The 15,124-nt window shown below is 38.2% G+C and overlaps 1 protein-coding gene across 1 annotated transcript in view; it reads right to left on the bottom strand.

Moving 5' to 3' along the window:
- The window catches only part of KIAA1549, a 151,913-nt gene that overhangs the window by 41,465 nt on the left and 95,324 nt on the right, over window positions 1-15,124 (bottom strand). The window contains exons 7-10 of the mRNA XM_082014398.1: window positions 12,701-12,760; window positions 9,917-10,062; window positions 2,915-3,092; window positions 514-698 (exon numbers count right to left, since the gene is read on the bottom strand). Of these exons, the coding sequence (XP_081870524.1) occupies window positions 514-698; window positions 2,915-3,092; window positions 9,917-10,062; window positions 12,701-12,760 (569 nt within the window). The remainder of the gene's footprint in view (window positions 1-513; window positions 699-2,914; window positions 3,093-9,916; window positions 10,063-12,700; window positions 12,761-15,124) is intronic.

Here is a 15,124-nt window from a genome sequence, read left to right as displayed (position 1 = left end):
TAGTCCTGCAACAGGCTCTCACAAGGGTATCACAAGAGCCCCAACAAAACAGGAAGCAGCAAGGATAGGCTCTAGCAAATTCTAGTTCCAGCATGAGGTATAACGGATGGTGCAGTTTAGCTGTCAAATTACTGTAGCAGCAGCTCTCCCAAAGAAAAATTCATCCCTCTACAGACAACAAGGTCAGTGATTGAACACTCAGTATATTTCCTCTTATTTAGTCCTAACCACAGCCTTGAAATGAACTGATAAAGAAAGGTTCCCTTTTGCCTCAGTGCCCACATTTCAGAAGGGTGTATCTAATACAGTACCATATACCTAGGAGAACAAATAAAACACTATGGGATTCTTGACTTCAACTATCATTTTACTTTTTTATTTTCTTCTTTTTTTTTTTTAACTCTCAAATTGTGTTTCCACATTGTATTTAAAGGTGCTAGGTGTTCCCCAGACTCTCACATTCATTTATGCTCCGAATACTCAAGCTCCTCTCAGCACAGCTTCCACTTTTACCTTCTGTCGCTGCTGAATGTTGCTCATCGTGTCTGGCTGAAACTCCAGTTTGTCTGTTCGACAAAGTTTCCAGTATAAAATAATAACGATCAGGAGCACCACAGCAACAGGAACTGCCACACCAACAATAATCCATAAGTTGCTATTCTGTGACTCTGAGGTGGACTCCTTCAGCTTCTCCACAGCTGTGAAGTTAAAAGGAAGACAGTGATTTTATGTGGTTATATACTTTTAAATCAGGACACTTCAAGGTTATGTATTTTTATGTTCTTGTAAATGATAGTTAAGGAGTTTATCAGAAACCAGCTGCACATCACAGGAAATACCATACCACTTATAAGTGAATGTATGTCATGCTCAGAAAGCATGGGGCAGGTGATCGATTGTCCTGGCCTACCTTCTGAAGACCTGTGCTTAAATTAGTAATGAAAACAACACTTCTGCCACACCATTCTGTAACCCAAAACTGAGCTGACACAGTGAAACGGGTCCCGAAAAATGACTTACCACTAACAAAGGTGAGAAGGACTTTCCAACCTTATTGCCTATATCCTGCTTTAAGCATTATCAGTTGCCTCTTCTCTTCAGTTATACATTACATATTTTCTTAACTACCCCATCAATAATCACTGTCAATTTGAAATCAGCAAGACCCTCTTCCCCAAGGTGTATAGTTCTTCATTTTTTTTATTACTTTTTTTTCCTTTCTCCGTTTCATTGTTGGTGTGTGAGATCCTTTAGCCCCAACAGAAGAAAAAACTACTGGCAAGTGTAATTAAACCAGTCATGCATGTAGAAAGGGAAGTGGAAGAATCGACAAAACTTTCATTTACTCTATTTGCATAGTGGTTATATGCAGGACTAAAAAGAAGTAATACATTTCTAAGTCAAACTGATGCACTTTCTTAAAATGATGTTTTCATGTTAAAAACACTTCTAGTCAATCCTATTTTTATACATAATTTTTATTAATAGCCTAATGATTAATAGACTAATGATGAACCTAGAGATTAAAGGAAAATATTATAATTCTTGTATTTTATACATCTGACAGCTCATTTATGACATTACATTTTCTGTTATAAAAATAACTTTTTTGTCTAGTTTCTTTAAGAAGAAACATTTTTAAAAAATTCTATGATTCTATGCCTCTTAAAAGAATTTTCTAATGATGTGTCAAAGTTTCAACATGCAGAATAAGCTATAAACACTTCATTAAGTTTGTTCAACACTTACGTTTTTTGTAAAGGGAATTTATTCTTGCAACTTTTTTGCATTTCTGTCTAACCAATATTACAGTCCATTAACAGATATTAAGCAGATGTAGATGAGCTACTGACCTATCTTTAAACTACCGTTTTAGTGAGGGTCAAAATTTAGAAACACATCCAGATGGTCCCATTATTACTATTTTCTTTCTTTTATTTCTGCAGAGAATTTTAAAAATCAGACACATGCTAGTTCTATTGGCAAAATACCCTGTGGTGCAATATAACTCATGCCTACATATTGCACAGAAAACAGAAAAGGTAATAAAGCATTCATATCAACAAAGTATTTTGTAGATCTTATACATGTCTATTGCTGTTTTAAAATATTTTCAAGTTTCTTTCCTAATTATAATATGGAATTTTGAGTAGGTCTTCTGTCTTGCTCCTTACTGCAAATTATTTTTATACCAAGCTTCCTGAATGAAGTCATTACAAGATTTTATATGACCTGTCATATTTATTCTGCTGTGTATCTAGTAAAACATCCCATTACTTTTATATTATCTTTATTAAAAGACTACTTATAAATTACTGATGGAGAAATAAATAAACATAAGGTCAATCATATTCAGTGAAGGAAATAAACTGTTTCTTTTCGCTTATACCCTCCAAAATGCCCCAGCTAGCATTAGTCTACATCTGTCACGCACAGAAACAATAATTCAGACAACCAAAAAATAGTGACTTGTGTTAAACTTCACTGCCATTACTCAGCTAAAGAAACACCTATTTCACTCTGATGCCCTCCCATCCCACAATCGTGAGTTTTGTGCAAGCAAGATAAGCTGTACAGAAATATTGGACTAGCAGAAAGAGATGAAAACAGCAAGAAGGTATCTAGCTAGCACAGTATTTTTCTGGCACAAGCACTAAAGTGAATGAAGTGAGGCTTGCACTTAAGGACCCTGTTGCAATTCCAAGCTCAGCAGAGTCTTCAAGAAGCAAAGCAACTCACTGCATAGCTCACTGCAAGACTGCTAAAATTTATTTTCTCGGGAATGTCAAAATTTCAGCATCCCAAGAACAAAACACTGCAACAGTGGGCACTGTGCAGTGCCATAATCTCCAAAGCTAATGTCACTCTTCCTGCTTCTCTTTGTTGGCATCAGTGGGGATTTGATAGGGCTTACGCTGTGCAACGGTGCCTTCAATGCGGTATCCAAGGATGATTGCAGCCCGCTGGATATCAACTCTGTTCATCAGGTCTGAGCATTTCAGAGCACTGAGTCTCTCTCCATCTTGGTCCTCCACAAAATAGATCAGCTCCACAGGGTTATCAACACCAACTAACCGTGACACGTTCACAATCTGAGAAGAAATTGGAAAGCTTGTATTTATTTGGGGCTCCCATACATTTGGTCTTTCAGTCCTTACCCTCTTTCCCCCTTCCCTTCACAGGGCCTGGACCTTAAGGACATTATCTAAAAAGAAACATTTGGAGCAGTTTTGCCGAGATGGCATCAATATCTGTCTTAATTGTCACTGTGTGCAACCCCTAGTGCATAAAAAAGATTCTGCCTTGTATTATGATGTAGAAATATAGTTGCTGTAAAGAAAACCCCTCTACCTGTGACACCAAAGAATATGATATTATACTAACCACGTAAATGCTGTGAACCTGTACAGTTTGGAAATTGTCAATATCCAGAGAAGTCTGATGGGAAGACGTGCCGTGTGTAGTGCTACAAAAGACAGTATGCAGCAAAGGCAACATACACACTGCTTTGACTTTGCTTTGTTATTCATAACACACACCTCATTGTTCCAGTTTTTCCAAATGTTAAGCAGCTACACAGGCAAATATTCTGTTTGCTCTTCCTCAGCAAAAACACTTGCACAGTCACCTTCATTCTCCAAACAGCTCCCCCGGCATCCACCTTTCTTCAGGAAGGAATGCATTTGACGCTCTGAGAAGCAATTCTTCCTACCTACTTCTACAGACGTTAATAATCAAAAGAATGCATGCTATGAGGAAGCCCAGTAGATACCCTCTAACCACTAAACATCTACATTGCATATGAGACTCACAAAACAATTCTGAATTCCCGTAAAATTAAATCTTATATAAAATAACTCTCCTTTGTTTAACCATTTACATGTAATTGTGAGCTCCATCTAGAATTAGGCCAAACAATGTAAATCATGTAAATCAATGTCTACCACATAAAACAGAGTTTGAAGAGCTCTGGAAGGAGTTGCCACAAATAGAGCAATATATGTAGTTTCCTCCAGAATGATCCTTTACTATGAAGTACGTATTTAATAAGTTAGAATCTCAAACACTACCCATAGGCTTAAAGTAAACACACAAATGTTTGCATGTCTGAGGCTTACAAAAGTGAAGTTTTGTATTTTTTTCTTTCTTAGTTTCCAACAAAACAATCATGTTGAAGGAAAGCAGTGAAATGTTCCAGCTCAATAGGGATAACGTTCTGTCTCTGGGGACATCAACTCAACATGTCCTAAAAAAGCATTTCCCAGGAGTGATAACAGCAAGGTATATAATAAAAAATTAAAAAAAAAAAAAAAGAAAAAAGAGAAACCACAATTGTCATTAAAGTCTTCCAGGACAAATCAACTGAAAGAAAGAATAACGTTCAACGTCAGTCACATTTGATGTAAGAAAGAGAACACCTATAAATAGAGCAGAAAAATGTTTTCTGAAACACAGCAAGACCTGCTAACAGGACCTGTTAACCGATGCCGCTTCTCATCCTGAATGCTATCCACTCTACTACCAGCTAAGGGGCAATCAATCCCTGACTGAAGGTAACAAAAGAGAATCAATAAATACAGTTTCAACACACATATTCAGCAGCTGTAAGGCTGAATCTGGCTTTATGGAACCCAGGTACATCATTAGTTAACAAATGGCCACAGCTTTGTATTTCTGCTTCAGCTGGCCTCAGTGCACAGAGCAGCAGGGTGTACGGACTGGTACCTGCTTTCAGTACGCATGAACCCTTCCTAAGTAGCACTTAACTCACATGAAGAACGAGAGAGTTGAAAGGCCACACGGGACCAAAAGTTAATGGGTTCTTCGTTGATTTTATGAAACCTTTCTGTGTGTAGCAAAGTACAGAATCAGAGAAATTTAGAAGATTCTTAAATTGAATCATCATACATTCTATGGCCTTGTGGACTACCCGAAAAGTACTATATGTGTGTTATACACACAAGGCAACAGTCAGAAACTGACTGAATGGGTTAAAAAAAAGGAACTTTTACAAAGGTGCCTTTAGAAAGGGGGAAGGGAAAGGGGACAGATTCAAGTGCAAGTTGCCACAACTGACACAATTAATTTTCACACAGAATTAAAACCAACAGTGTATGGCTCCCTACGCTGAGGAACAGGGATCAATGAGAACAGACAGCGGGGAGACAGGAAGAAGTAGCTGGAGCTATTTTAGCACGGTCTAGAGAATACAGGAATGAGCATGAAGAAATTCAATGGAGCGTGGAGGTGCAGGCTGGTGTTAATGAACTAAGCTCACTCTTTTAAGGTAAGTTTTACCTGAAAAAATTCTTGCTGAATACACAGTATTTTATGAGTGCTCACACCACACTGAGGGAAGCTGCAGACAGAACTTCAAATCCAAGGGGAGATGGTTATGGATTTCTATTCCTGGAAAGCTGATGGCTGAGTGCGGTATTCTTGAGGTTAGTATGAGACACAGCTAGGCTTGTACATAAACTCAGCAATTGTGACTGTTCTGTACGTCAGTTTTCATCTCTGTCACACTGGTTCACTAAAAAACTTTTTTTTTTTTTAAACGAACCTCTGAGTTTGCTGCAACACAGAAAATGGCACACTGGATCTAAATTGTTTTTATGTTTGTTTATAAAGTTAAGGTACACAGCCACTGTGCCCATTTTTACACAGTTTCTGTATACTAGGTTTTGTGCCATTTTGCTCCAATTTATACTCTCTGCGCAGCTTCAGATTGGTTTTGTCTCATATTTTACAGAGATGTCTCTATCCTTGAGAGTGCTAAGAATGCTAGCAGAGGCAGAAATGGTATTTTCCAGGCATTCAGCAAAGCATCCCATGTGTAAGGAAGCATTTAAGCATTTTACATTCATACTTTGGCAGTGAGGGATGACATACAGGAATTTCAATACATGGGAGGCAGAAAATGAAAAAAAAAAAAAAAAAGAAAAAAAGGAAGAAAAGACTAATTCAACTTCTGTGTACATAAATGATACCATCTTTGTTGATACTAGATGTGCATTTAACCTCCACAGAGTAAAGGCTTAACTCTGTTCAGGTGTCAGAAAATTTAATTTAAAAAGTGTTTTCAAGAGAATATCGTGGGTCAGCGAACAGAGTTGCCTTGGTAACCAAACCTAGTTCATGATTTAAAGCGGGGGAAATCCAGGTGGTGGGTGAGCTCACAAGGCATTCGCAGGGTGTCAGTCAGCCAGCGGGATGTCCCAGCCAGCAACACTGTCAGGAGTAAGGAATCCCTCGGTGACCTGGTTTAGGGTTTTGAAGGCATGAGCGTTACTTGGAAACAAGCTAACACGCGCACACACACAATCTCCAAAATGCATATATGAGTATTATTTTCTCTTTTTCACTACGTTCATCCCCTAGGAAAAAAAAATAATGAAAAAAGATTCTGCTTTCTGCTCTCCTAGAAGCAGGGTTTTAGTGTCCCCACAATCAAACCAAGCTGTACTGCGGTCTGAACGGTTCAGCAGACAACACAACGTAAAACATATGTGAAACAGGCATCGCACATAACCTGCCCTGGGTCTGAGAAAGCTCCCTCAGGGACCGGTCAGGACGGGAAATGGCGGCACAGCTTGCAGGCAGCCAGCTTCCTCCTGAAGTGCTCCGGCTGGGGCTGGACAGGGCAGCACTTGCCGGCATAGCACCAAACGCCTGCCCGCTTTGGCAGATCCTTCTCACACTGAGCTGGGGAGACCGGTAAGTGAGCTGAGAGGGCCCGGCGCTGAAGGTAACGCTAAGGAAATTTACTCTGCTGGCTTGCAGAGGCTTGGCCAGCCAAGAAACTTGGCTTGCCAAAATGGAGGCAGGAACAGGCTGTCGGCAACCTGACAGAGGGGCCAGTCTCTGCCTGGGTCAGCCATCGGAGGGTGAAATACCTCTGAGGAAAAGGTCAGGCAGCAGCAGTCCCCAAAGGCTCGATTTAAAAAAGCCTAAAAAATCCCAGCAAGACTGGGCCTTTACTCAGATTACACATGTGAGAGACACACATTAGCTGTCAGCAGAAAACCAAGAGAATGACCCTCTGCCTTAATGAAAAGTTTAATTCAGTCATCATGTCCCCCCATAGCTACTGCTTCCTCACACATGTTACAGCTACAGCATTACCTAACGTGCTCTTTTAATCAGAACATCATTCTTTTTGTTTACTTAGTAGGATCACCTTTTCACATTCTATTAGGTTCAAAAGACCAAGCATGCTTAAATGAAGGAAAATTAATTATTTTTGTATTAGCTCCTGGTGTATTTTTAAACTAAAATTAAGCCATTTAATTCCTAAAAAAAATTAATAAAACCTGAGTTATTATGGTAAACTATTGGCAAAATATAGCACAGGGACTAGTCTCTGCGGATGCAATGCAAACTGCATTAAATGTGCCTTCAGTTTGCAGCAACAGCAGATACATATTAAAAATATATATGACTTGCACCTTGAAAAATTAGTAAGAGCAACACACAAAAATCAGTGGAATGCTCTCATATATATATCAGTTGGGTGTGAGGCTTCAGAGGTTTTTTTGTAAATAATGGTTAGAGGCTTTTTATCATGGAGTGCCACCTGTTAACAGCACAGACAGGCAAATGGGAGGTGAAACATGCTATTTGGGCACCCTAGGTGGTCCAAATCTCTTATTCAAAGCATCTAGATTTAAAGAGTAATTTTTAACATTCTTAGATCCTAACACATGCCTTCAGAAATGAAGTCTAAACCTCACAAGCTATCACTTCTATATTCTTAGTATGTGAAAAAAACCTAATACGCCTGTAGTAACATTCACAAATAATAGCTTCACCTTCCGACCCACAGTCCTGATTTTCCACAGAGCTTAGAAATGTCACATTTCAATACACTATAAATATCTTTCACTTCAGGAAAAACTCAGGTCTATAAAGGCTCAGCACAAGTGAAATGTGTGCCTAGTCTTTCGTGGATATATGCATATCCTGCTAATAAAAACATCCAACACTCTGGTGTTACTGGCAGTTTCTGTTCTTACTTTCACTATCCTAGCAGTCGTCGGTTTATGTGCAAGAAATATAGATGGGAAAATCTGAACATAAAGCACAAAGAACATTAATTGCTCTCCCTGAAGTCACAAACAGATGCATATATACAACACACATCTCAAACACAGCTTATAAACTTGTCTATGAGGAATACAATTAGCAGCAGTAAAACTAAAAGGTTTATTGCAAATGACTATGGACCAGATCCTCAACTGACAGGGGAGCATCCTTGAAAGAGATCATCCTCCACTCAGGAGCCCACTACCAGGTGCACTCAATAGCCTCTAAGGCCATCTCACCTACCACGCACCTGAACACCCTGACAAAGCAACCTATAGTACCTGACAGCACCTACCATTCTCATGCAGGGAAGCAGGACACCTATCACAGATACCTAGCAGCAAGGTACCTCCTTCAGCCTTCCTTCCTCTACATTTCCTTTATGCCAGTGCTAACCCAATCTAACAGCATGGGCTGTGAGCACCTGAAGAGCCCTGTGTTATGTGGGATGATATGATGTGTTGACCGTAACTATGAGAATCCTCCACTACCCAAAGACAGCAGTTTGCAGACTCTTTGCATTAATTAAAGTGGCATAAATGAGCAGCACTGCTGTTTGGAACATGAGCTGCAGACCTCATCTTATGTCCCAGTAAGTAATACAAAGTCATAAGAAAAATGCTGTATTCTCACTTTCCAAATACTATTCTTTAGCTAGAAAGGACCTGCTTGTAATTTTGTGCATGTGAAAATAAATTGCCTGAGCTTTATTATGTAGAATAGTAAAACCGTAATCTACACGTACACATTTTATAGGCTGTGGTATCTTTGCTAGCAACATAAAGAATATTTGTTTAATTTATATGCAAAGGGAAGACTGAGGCATAAAGAACAAAGTGCAGTAAGAGGTGTTGGGAATAGATGATCTGAAGCAGATATCTATTTACAGAAATTCAAAGCTTCACAAAATAAAAATAAAATAAAATCTCTATTACTGAAACAGATGTTTCTGAGGCAGGAAAAAAAAGTAAGAAAATCCCAGCATCTGGAAATGTAAGTGGTAGCAAGAACTGTAAGATTCAATTAAATAAAGATAATAGGTCTGAACTACTAGGGCATCTGTGAGGTAAACCAACTGGCAATGAATTAGCTGGAAAAAGTAATTTTTAAGATGATGAGCCATTAAAAAGTATTTTGGCTTTCAGTCTATCAAACTGACTAGAAAGAACATGTGAGAATTCAAAACTTAAAAGTAAATATCCAAGTCTACCTGGACATTATGTGAATAATTCCATCTGCGACAAAACTATAAAGCAGCACTGGAATCCAGATAGCTGAAGCTGCCACTTGTGCAAAATTTGACATGAATAATCATTCTTACTTGAAAGCTATTCCTGTGACCAGGAGTACTGTGACAAATAGGCAGTTAAGGGGTAGAATATACTACTCTACTACTATATCAAGCTGCATATGATTCTATGATTTTATATTTCTATACCACCACCAAAACACCACAGAGAGCTGTGAAGCAGCTGTTCCAGTAGAAAACTTTTTTTTTTTTGCTAGGCACTTCATGTAAGTCAGACAGGATAGCAAGTTTTTAAAATAGGATGTTGGTAAAATAATTTTCAATATCATTTTTAAGAAGTCATCAGAATTTTTTAGTAGCCACTTAAAATACTCAGTTGTTTCCATTTGTTATGTTTAGCTTAAAAGACAAAAAGGTATCTAAAAGAATCGTATTTTTGGTGCAAAAACACAATCATCGTCAACTAGCTAAACGTGATACATGCTTTTGAGTTATCTTTCTCAACTCAAAACCTAGACAATATTAACTTATTCAAAAATTTATTCCCCTTTATTTCTTCCTCTGACTTTGAGTTCTTAATACCTGCACAATGTTGCTGCCTGCAAAACTGGCTCTTCTCCATATCCGCCCTCTTGCCAAAGCCTCGTTTAACAGGTGAGCTAGTTTCCGCTCCATCTCAGCCTGAAACACTTCCTCCTGAATTCGCTGGTCGACGACACCCAACAGAACTACATTGCAGAGAAAGCAACCCAAGAACACGAATTAGTAAAAGTTTTCAGTGTCTTTTCTGCAACTTCAATTACAAGCTTTGAGTAACGCTGTGACATCTCACAGACAATTCAAAAGCAGCTGTGTTCATATGGGAATACTGCCCAGATCAGCTGGAGGTTACATGTTGGAAAGGAAGACATTGGGTGGGAAAAGGTTACATGAAATTAAAAAAAAAAAAAATTAGGGCAGAGGGCATTTTTTGAATCTCAACCAATCTAGACCCAGGATATTGAAGAAACAGTTTCAACTCTAAAAAAACCATAAACTTATGAGCGTTCAGTGAATTGTTTAAAAACAAATAAAAGAGAAAATTCAGTCTAAATTGTCTGCTGCAACTACTTTCAGTCAAAATGTTGTGTTCAGAAGTGATACAGAGGTGGAGATGGGCAGGGCAAGGGTTCAGAATCAAGGAGAAAAAAATAGGAGACCAGCAGCACATGAATGAAGCTGTGTATTCCAAATGCATCTTCCCTAGGCGAAACAGATTAACACGTATGACAATCATAGCACAAAAAAACCTGGTTAGTAGCTCTGCCCACTTCACTTCCCAACCCCAGGTACTCCGAGTCACTGGGGCAGCTAATGCTAAGAGGAATCCCTGAGGAACACCACAGAGGAAACATGAAAAAAGTGTGGACCTTTACTAACAAGACAGCATCCAGTAAAAGAAAAGTGGAGTGAATGGAGTGACAGTAATTCAAATGACCTAATTAAACAACCTTAAAGGACAGTAAACCAACTCATCACTTACTGCAGTAAAATAATTCAGTTTTCATTTCTGAGGGTTTCCACTAACATGGTTTATATTTTTTAAAAGTCCCTTTTTCAGTAAGTTTTTTTAAGTGTGGTGCTTAATAAAAAAAAATCCAGTTAGATAAAATCAATTAAATGTAATTTTAATTGTTTTAATTTTTAAAACAAAAAAAATTACCACTTTTCCCATTTAAAAATTTTCACTGCAGATGTCAGAAAAAGGAAACATTTTCATGATTTCTCGCAGAGATCAACAGTATCTGCCTTCTAAATTCAATCACAGACTAAGTATCTCAGAATTAAATAGCAAAATAAATAGACAGTGGCCTAAGGCTATTATACACAGCAAGTAGAAGACCATTCTTGCATGTGTATTGAATTTCAGTATCAATGAATTATGCTTAATAGCATGAACTGTATTCTACAACCAAGAGGGACAGCTACAGAGAACACTGCATATCCCAACCTTTTATGACTATTGGGATACATGCACATATATCTGGGTAACCTAATATTAAAAACCTCATCTTTACGAGCATAAATTCTATCATTTTCCTATGTCACGAGTCATTAGCCTTACAACACAATATACAGACTGAAAGGACTGACCTACTAGCTCTTCCCAGGCTGCCTGCAAGAACTGGAATTACAAAAAATTCCACTACAGCAAAAAAGGTGCTGCAACTGGCTTTCAAAATCTTACAGTTTGGAAGTTTAGAAAAACCCAAAGGGACATGACTTCTGAGCTGGAAGAACCCTCTTCTTACTGCAGAACCTAAGGGAACTTCCAGCAACAATGGACAAAGCAAACCTAAGGCTGAGCAAGAGAGGGTAGGGGTGTGACCAAAAAAGCCAACATAAATCTCTAAGGAAGGATGACATTGGATGTGAGGTACACACATGTAGCTTCTCTCATGTTACTGAACATGATCTGAAATTCTTCACTTTTCTTCTCTAAAACAAATTTTGTGGGCTTCAGAAGTTAAGCTGCAACTTGGTTTCCTGCTTTAAAAGTAAACTGGGTCACTGGTGAGAGGAGACAGGGATACCTGAAATAAGACTACATCTATACTACTGGTGAACTACTGGTGAACTACAATGAAAAAGTTGTGGGAAAACAAGAGTGTATCTAGTGGGGCATCTTCACCCTAACAGCAAGTTTTCTAGGCATAGCCTGGTCACTGTTCATGCTTTCTCCTTAAAAGAAGCAGGTAGGACCTACAGCATGCAGGCAACCTCAACAGCCTTTCAGCATATAAATGCGACAGCTCAACTGTATCTGTGAATTATAGAATAAACCATCCAGAAGATTTGGGTGGGAGGGATCTCGTGGGAATGAATCAGAAAAGATCAATGAAATGTGATTAAACTCTTTTGTGTACTCAGAACGTATCTATTTTAATTCCATTTTATTTCTATTTTCATTCTGTTATATTCCTCGCATGTTTTGGTAGAAAGTACCACACAAATAAAATTTTAATTTTCACTTCAAATAAAAACCTAAAAATCAATGTGGTATATTGACAGCATGCAGAATAGACACTTGTGCCTATTTATTATTATGCCTGACAGCGTAAGTTGTCTCACTAGGAATGAACTGCTTTATAGACAAAAACGACTATCAGTGCATTATCAAGAAACTGCAGTAGTTCATTGTAGATCTGGGAAGTACATTTCCTAGATATTCCAGGTCACTAGGCCTTTCGTTTTAGAATTTATTCAGCTCAGGAACATTATTACCTCATAAAAATGCACCACCCCTAAGCTATCGATATTTATGTAGGCTAGTTATCCTGCTAACAAAAATAATTGCACTCTTACTTACTCAGAGATTGTACATACCTGTTCTCACCCAGGAAGATTTCATCAACTGAGACACATTAAGCTTAGGATAATGAAAGGCTGAGGGAAAAACAGAATGGAGAAAAAAAAATCCATAAGAACAGTATTCTCACCAAATAGACAAAAAAAGAAGCCACTTCATAATTTATACTGTCAGTAAGCATCTTTCTTACACAGATGTGTTACTACTCCTGAGGCTATGCAGACACGATGGTAAGGGAAGTGCTCTGAACATACATACACTCCGCAGTTCACCTCTGAACAAAAAGAAGCTAACTGAAGCAGTCAGATTTATTACCTGAAAGATTTCAAGCTGCTGTACTGAGGTCATTGCTCCTAGAAATTTAAAAGCTCACTGTCTGAATTGTGACTCTTACTGAGTGAGCTGCAGGATCAGACTTTTGCTCAAAGGGCAATGAGGCAACCCATGAGTGTCTCAGAACGAAAACAAGGCCTTCTGTGAGGCAGAAACTACATGGAAACACTAAATGTAAAGTAGAAAACTAAATATACCTGCTTTGTGTTCCAGCCTTGTGCAAGGGGAAACATTTAAAATACACCACCTTGACCTTTTTTTTTTTTTTTACAAAAATCACAAATAAATGCATGTAGAAACATTGCATGTAGAAACATCTCATGGCTTTTGTGTTTGGCTCTGTGACTCCAAGCTTTCTTAATTTCTTAATTCTTCAAAAAAAAACTCTGCTCCAGAGTGAAATCCTTGCACCAGTGAAGTAAATAAAGTCTATTTCTATTGACTTCAGTAGGGATAAGATTTTTCCCAAGGTTTCCACTGGAGAGCAGTAAAGACATGTTGGGAAACAAGTAAAGATGGGGGCTGGGACAACAGTTTCCTCAAGGGAAGTCTTAAGCTTCACTGTGGCAATAATGAAAAGGAATGGTCTTAACTTTCTCAAAATATTTAATCCAGATGCAGTTTGCTAAGCATAATACAAAGGTTAATTTTTAAACCATTTCATGGATAGAAAGAATGCAGCACATAATTAAATGACCTGGTCCATGCTAGATAAGTTTAGAGTAAAGATGTCTTGTCTTCAGTTGTAGAATAGTTTGGCGCTATTGCATGTTTCAGAGAAACAGAAAATCACACTTTTTCTAATATAAATTATGCAGTAATTTGTAGAGTAGCTGACCTCTGACACTGTATCTAAAAACTGATTCTTTTGCCCCTTTAAAAACTTATTAATTTTTTGTTAAGGCAAGAGCCAAAGAATCATTAGTTAGGTTGTACCTTTTATTTTCATAGATTTATGAATAGTCCTATGGAAAAAAATGCAAATTTGGTTATTCCACCTTTATTTCAATAACAACACCACTAGCTTCAAGAGAACCACCTGGGAGGTACTTTGTGACTTACTATTCAAGAAGGGTATCAGAATATGGTCCTTTATTCTGAACAGGAAACATCAGCCCTCTACACACCGACCAGGATGCATCAAATTTCCAAAACACAGACCTACAAAAAGCACCTTACAGTCCCTTTAAACACACACATTTATTTTTGGCATCCTGCTACATGATTCTTCCAATTGTAGCTTTTAGATTGGCGCTCTATTTACTCTGGTCATGCAATTGTTTACTTCAATTTAGAAATACAACCTGAACAAAAAAGCGTAAACTAAAATGCATCTGTTGTTTTTCCAAAGCATGGAAATAGCAAGATAAGAAAATCAAAAGCCTTCCGGTGGCCATAAAACTTTGAACTACTATCAGTTGTGGGTTTTTTCTTCTTTTAAACCAAAACCATGTTTTTCCTCAATACTTAATGTGCTCTTCACACTTCTTCTAATTAGTACTTGAAAATGATTTAATACATGCAAATTGCTGGATGACTATTCACTTAAACTTTTCACGGAATTAATGAAATTTAAAAATAAAACAACTTGAGCAGAAAATCTTGAAATTGAAAAGGACGATGTGCCATGATCATTGGCAACTAAGGCTGGGTTCTAAAACCTGACAAAGAATGCATGAAATGATGGACACTTCCTGCAACTGAGACCATGCTCAGAAGTCAGAAAATCCAGGCTCCAACTCTTATTCCACAGGTCACTCAAGTGTCTCACCAACACACATGTGGCCAGATCCTGAGCTCAGGTGGAGTTTCAGCAAGAGCCTCTGCAAGATCATATTTGCAAGATTCCTACTGCCCCTGGAAGTAACAATTAAAAACAGCACAGACTGATTGTTATTCTGAGGGGGACATTGAACAGACAAAATGCAATTATTAGTTAGATTACGGCTGGTCTGCTAATGACTACAGTTGCATTAATGAAGTAGATGCTATCATCTTTAGAAGATTTTAACACACAGCCCTGAAGCACCATACCATCTAACAGCATCGATGCAATGCTGACTGAAAAGGGAAAGGGTCATGCAGTCACTCAGAAGCCTCGACAGCAG

The sequence above is a fragment of the Phaethon aethereus genome, assembly GCF_964289735.1.
Source record: "Phaethon aethereus genome assembly, chromosome: 1".
In the NCBI taxonomy this organism is placed as follows: Eukaryota; Metazoa; Chordata; class Aves; order Phaethontiformes; family Phaethontidae; genus Phaethon; species Phaethon aethereus.
The sequence above is the reverse complement of the archived record's forward strand: the minus strand, read 5'-3'. Positions and strand labels throughout refer to the sequence as shown.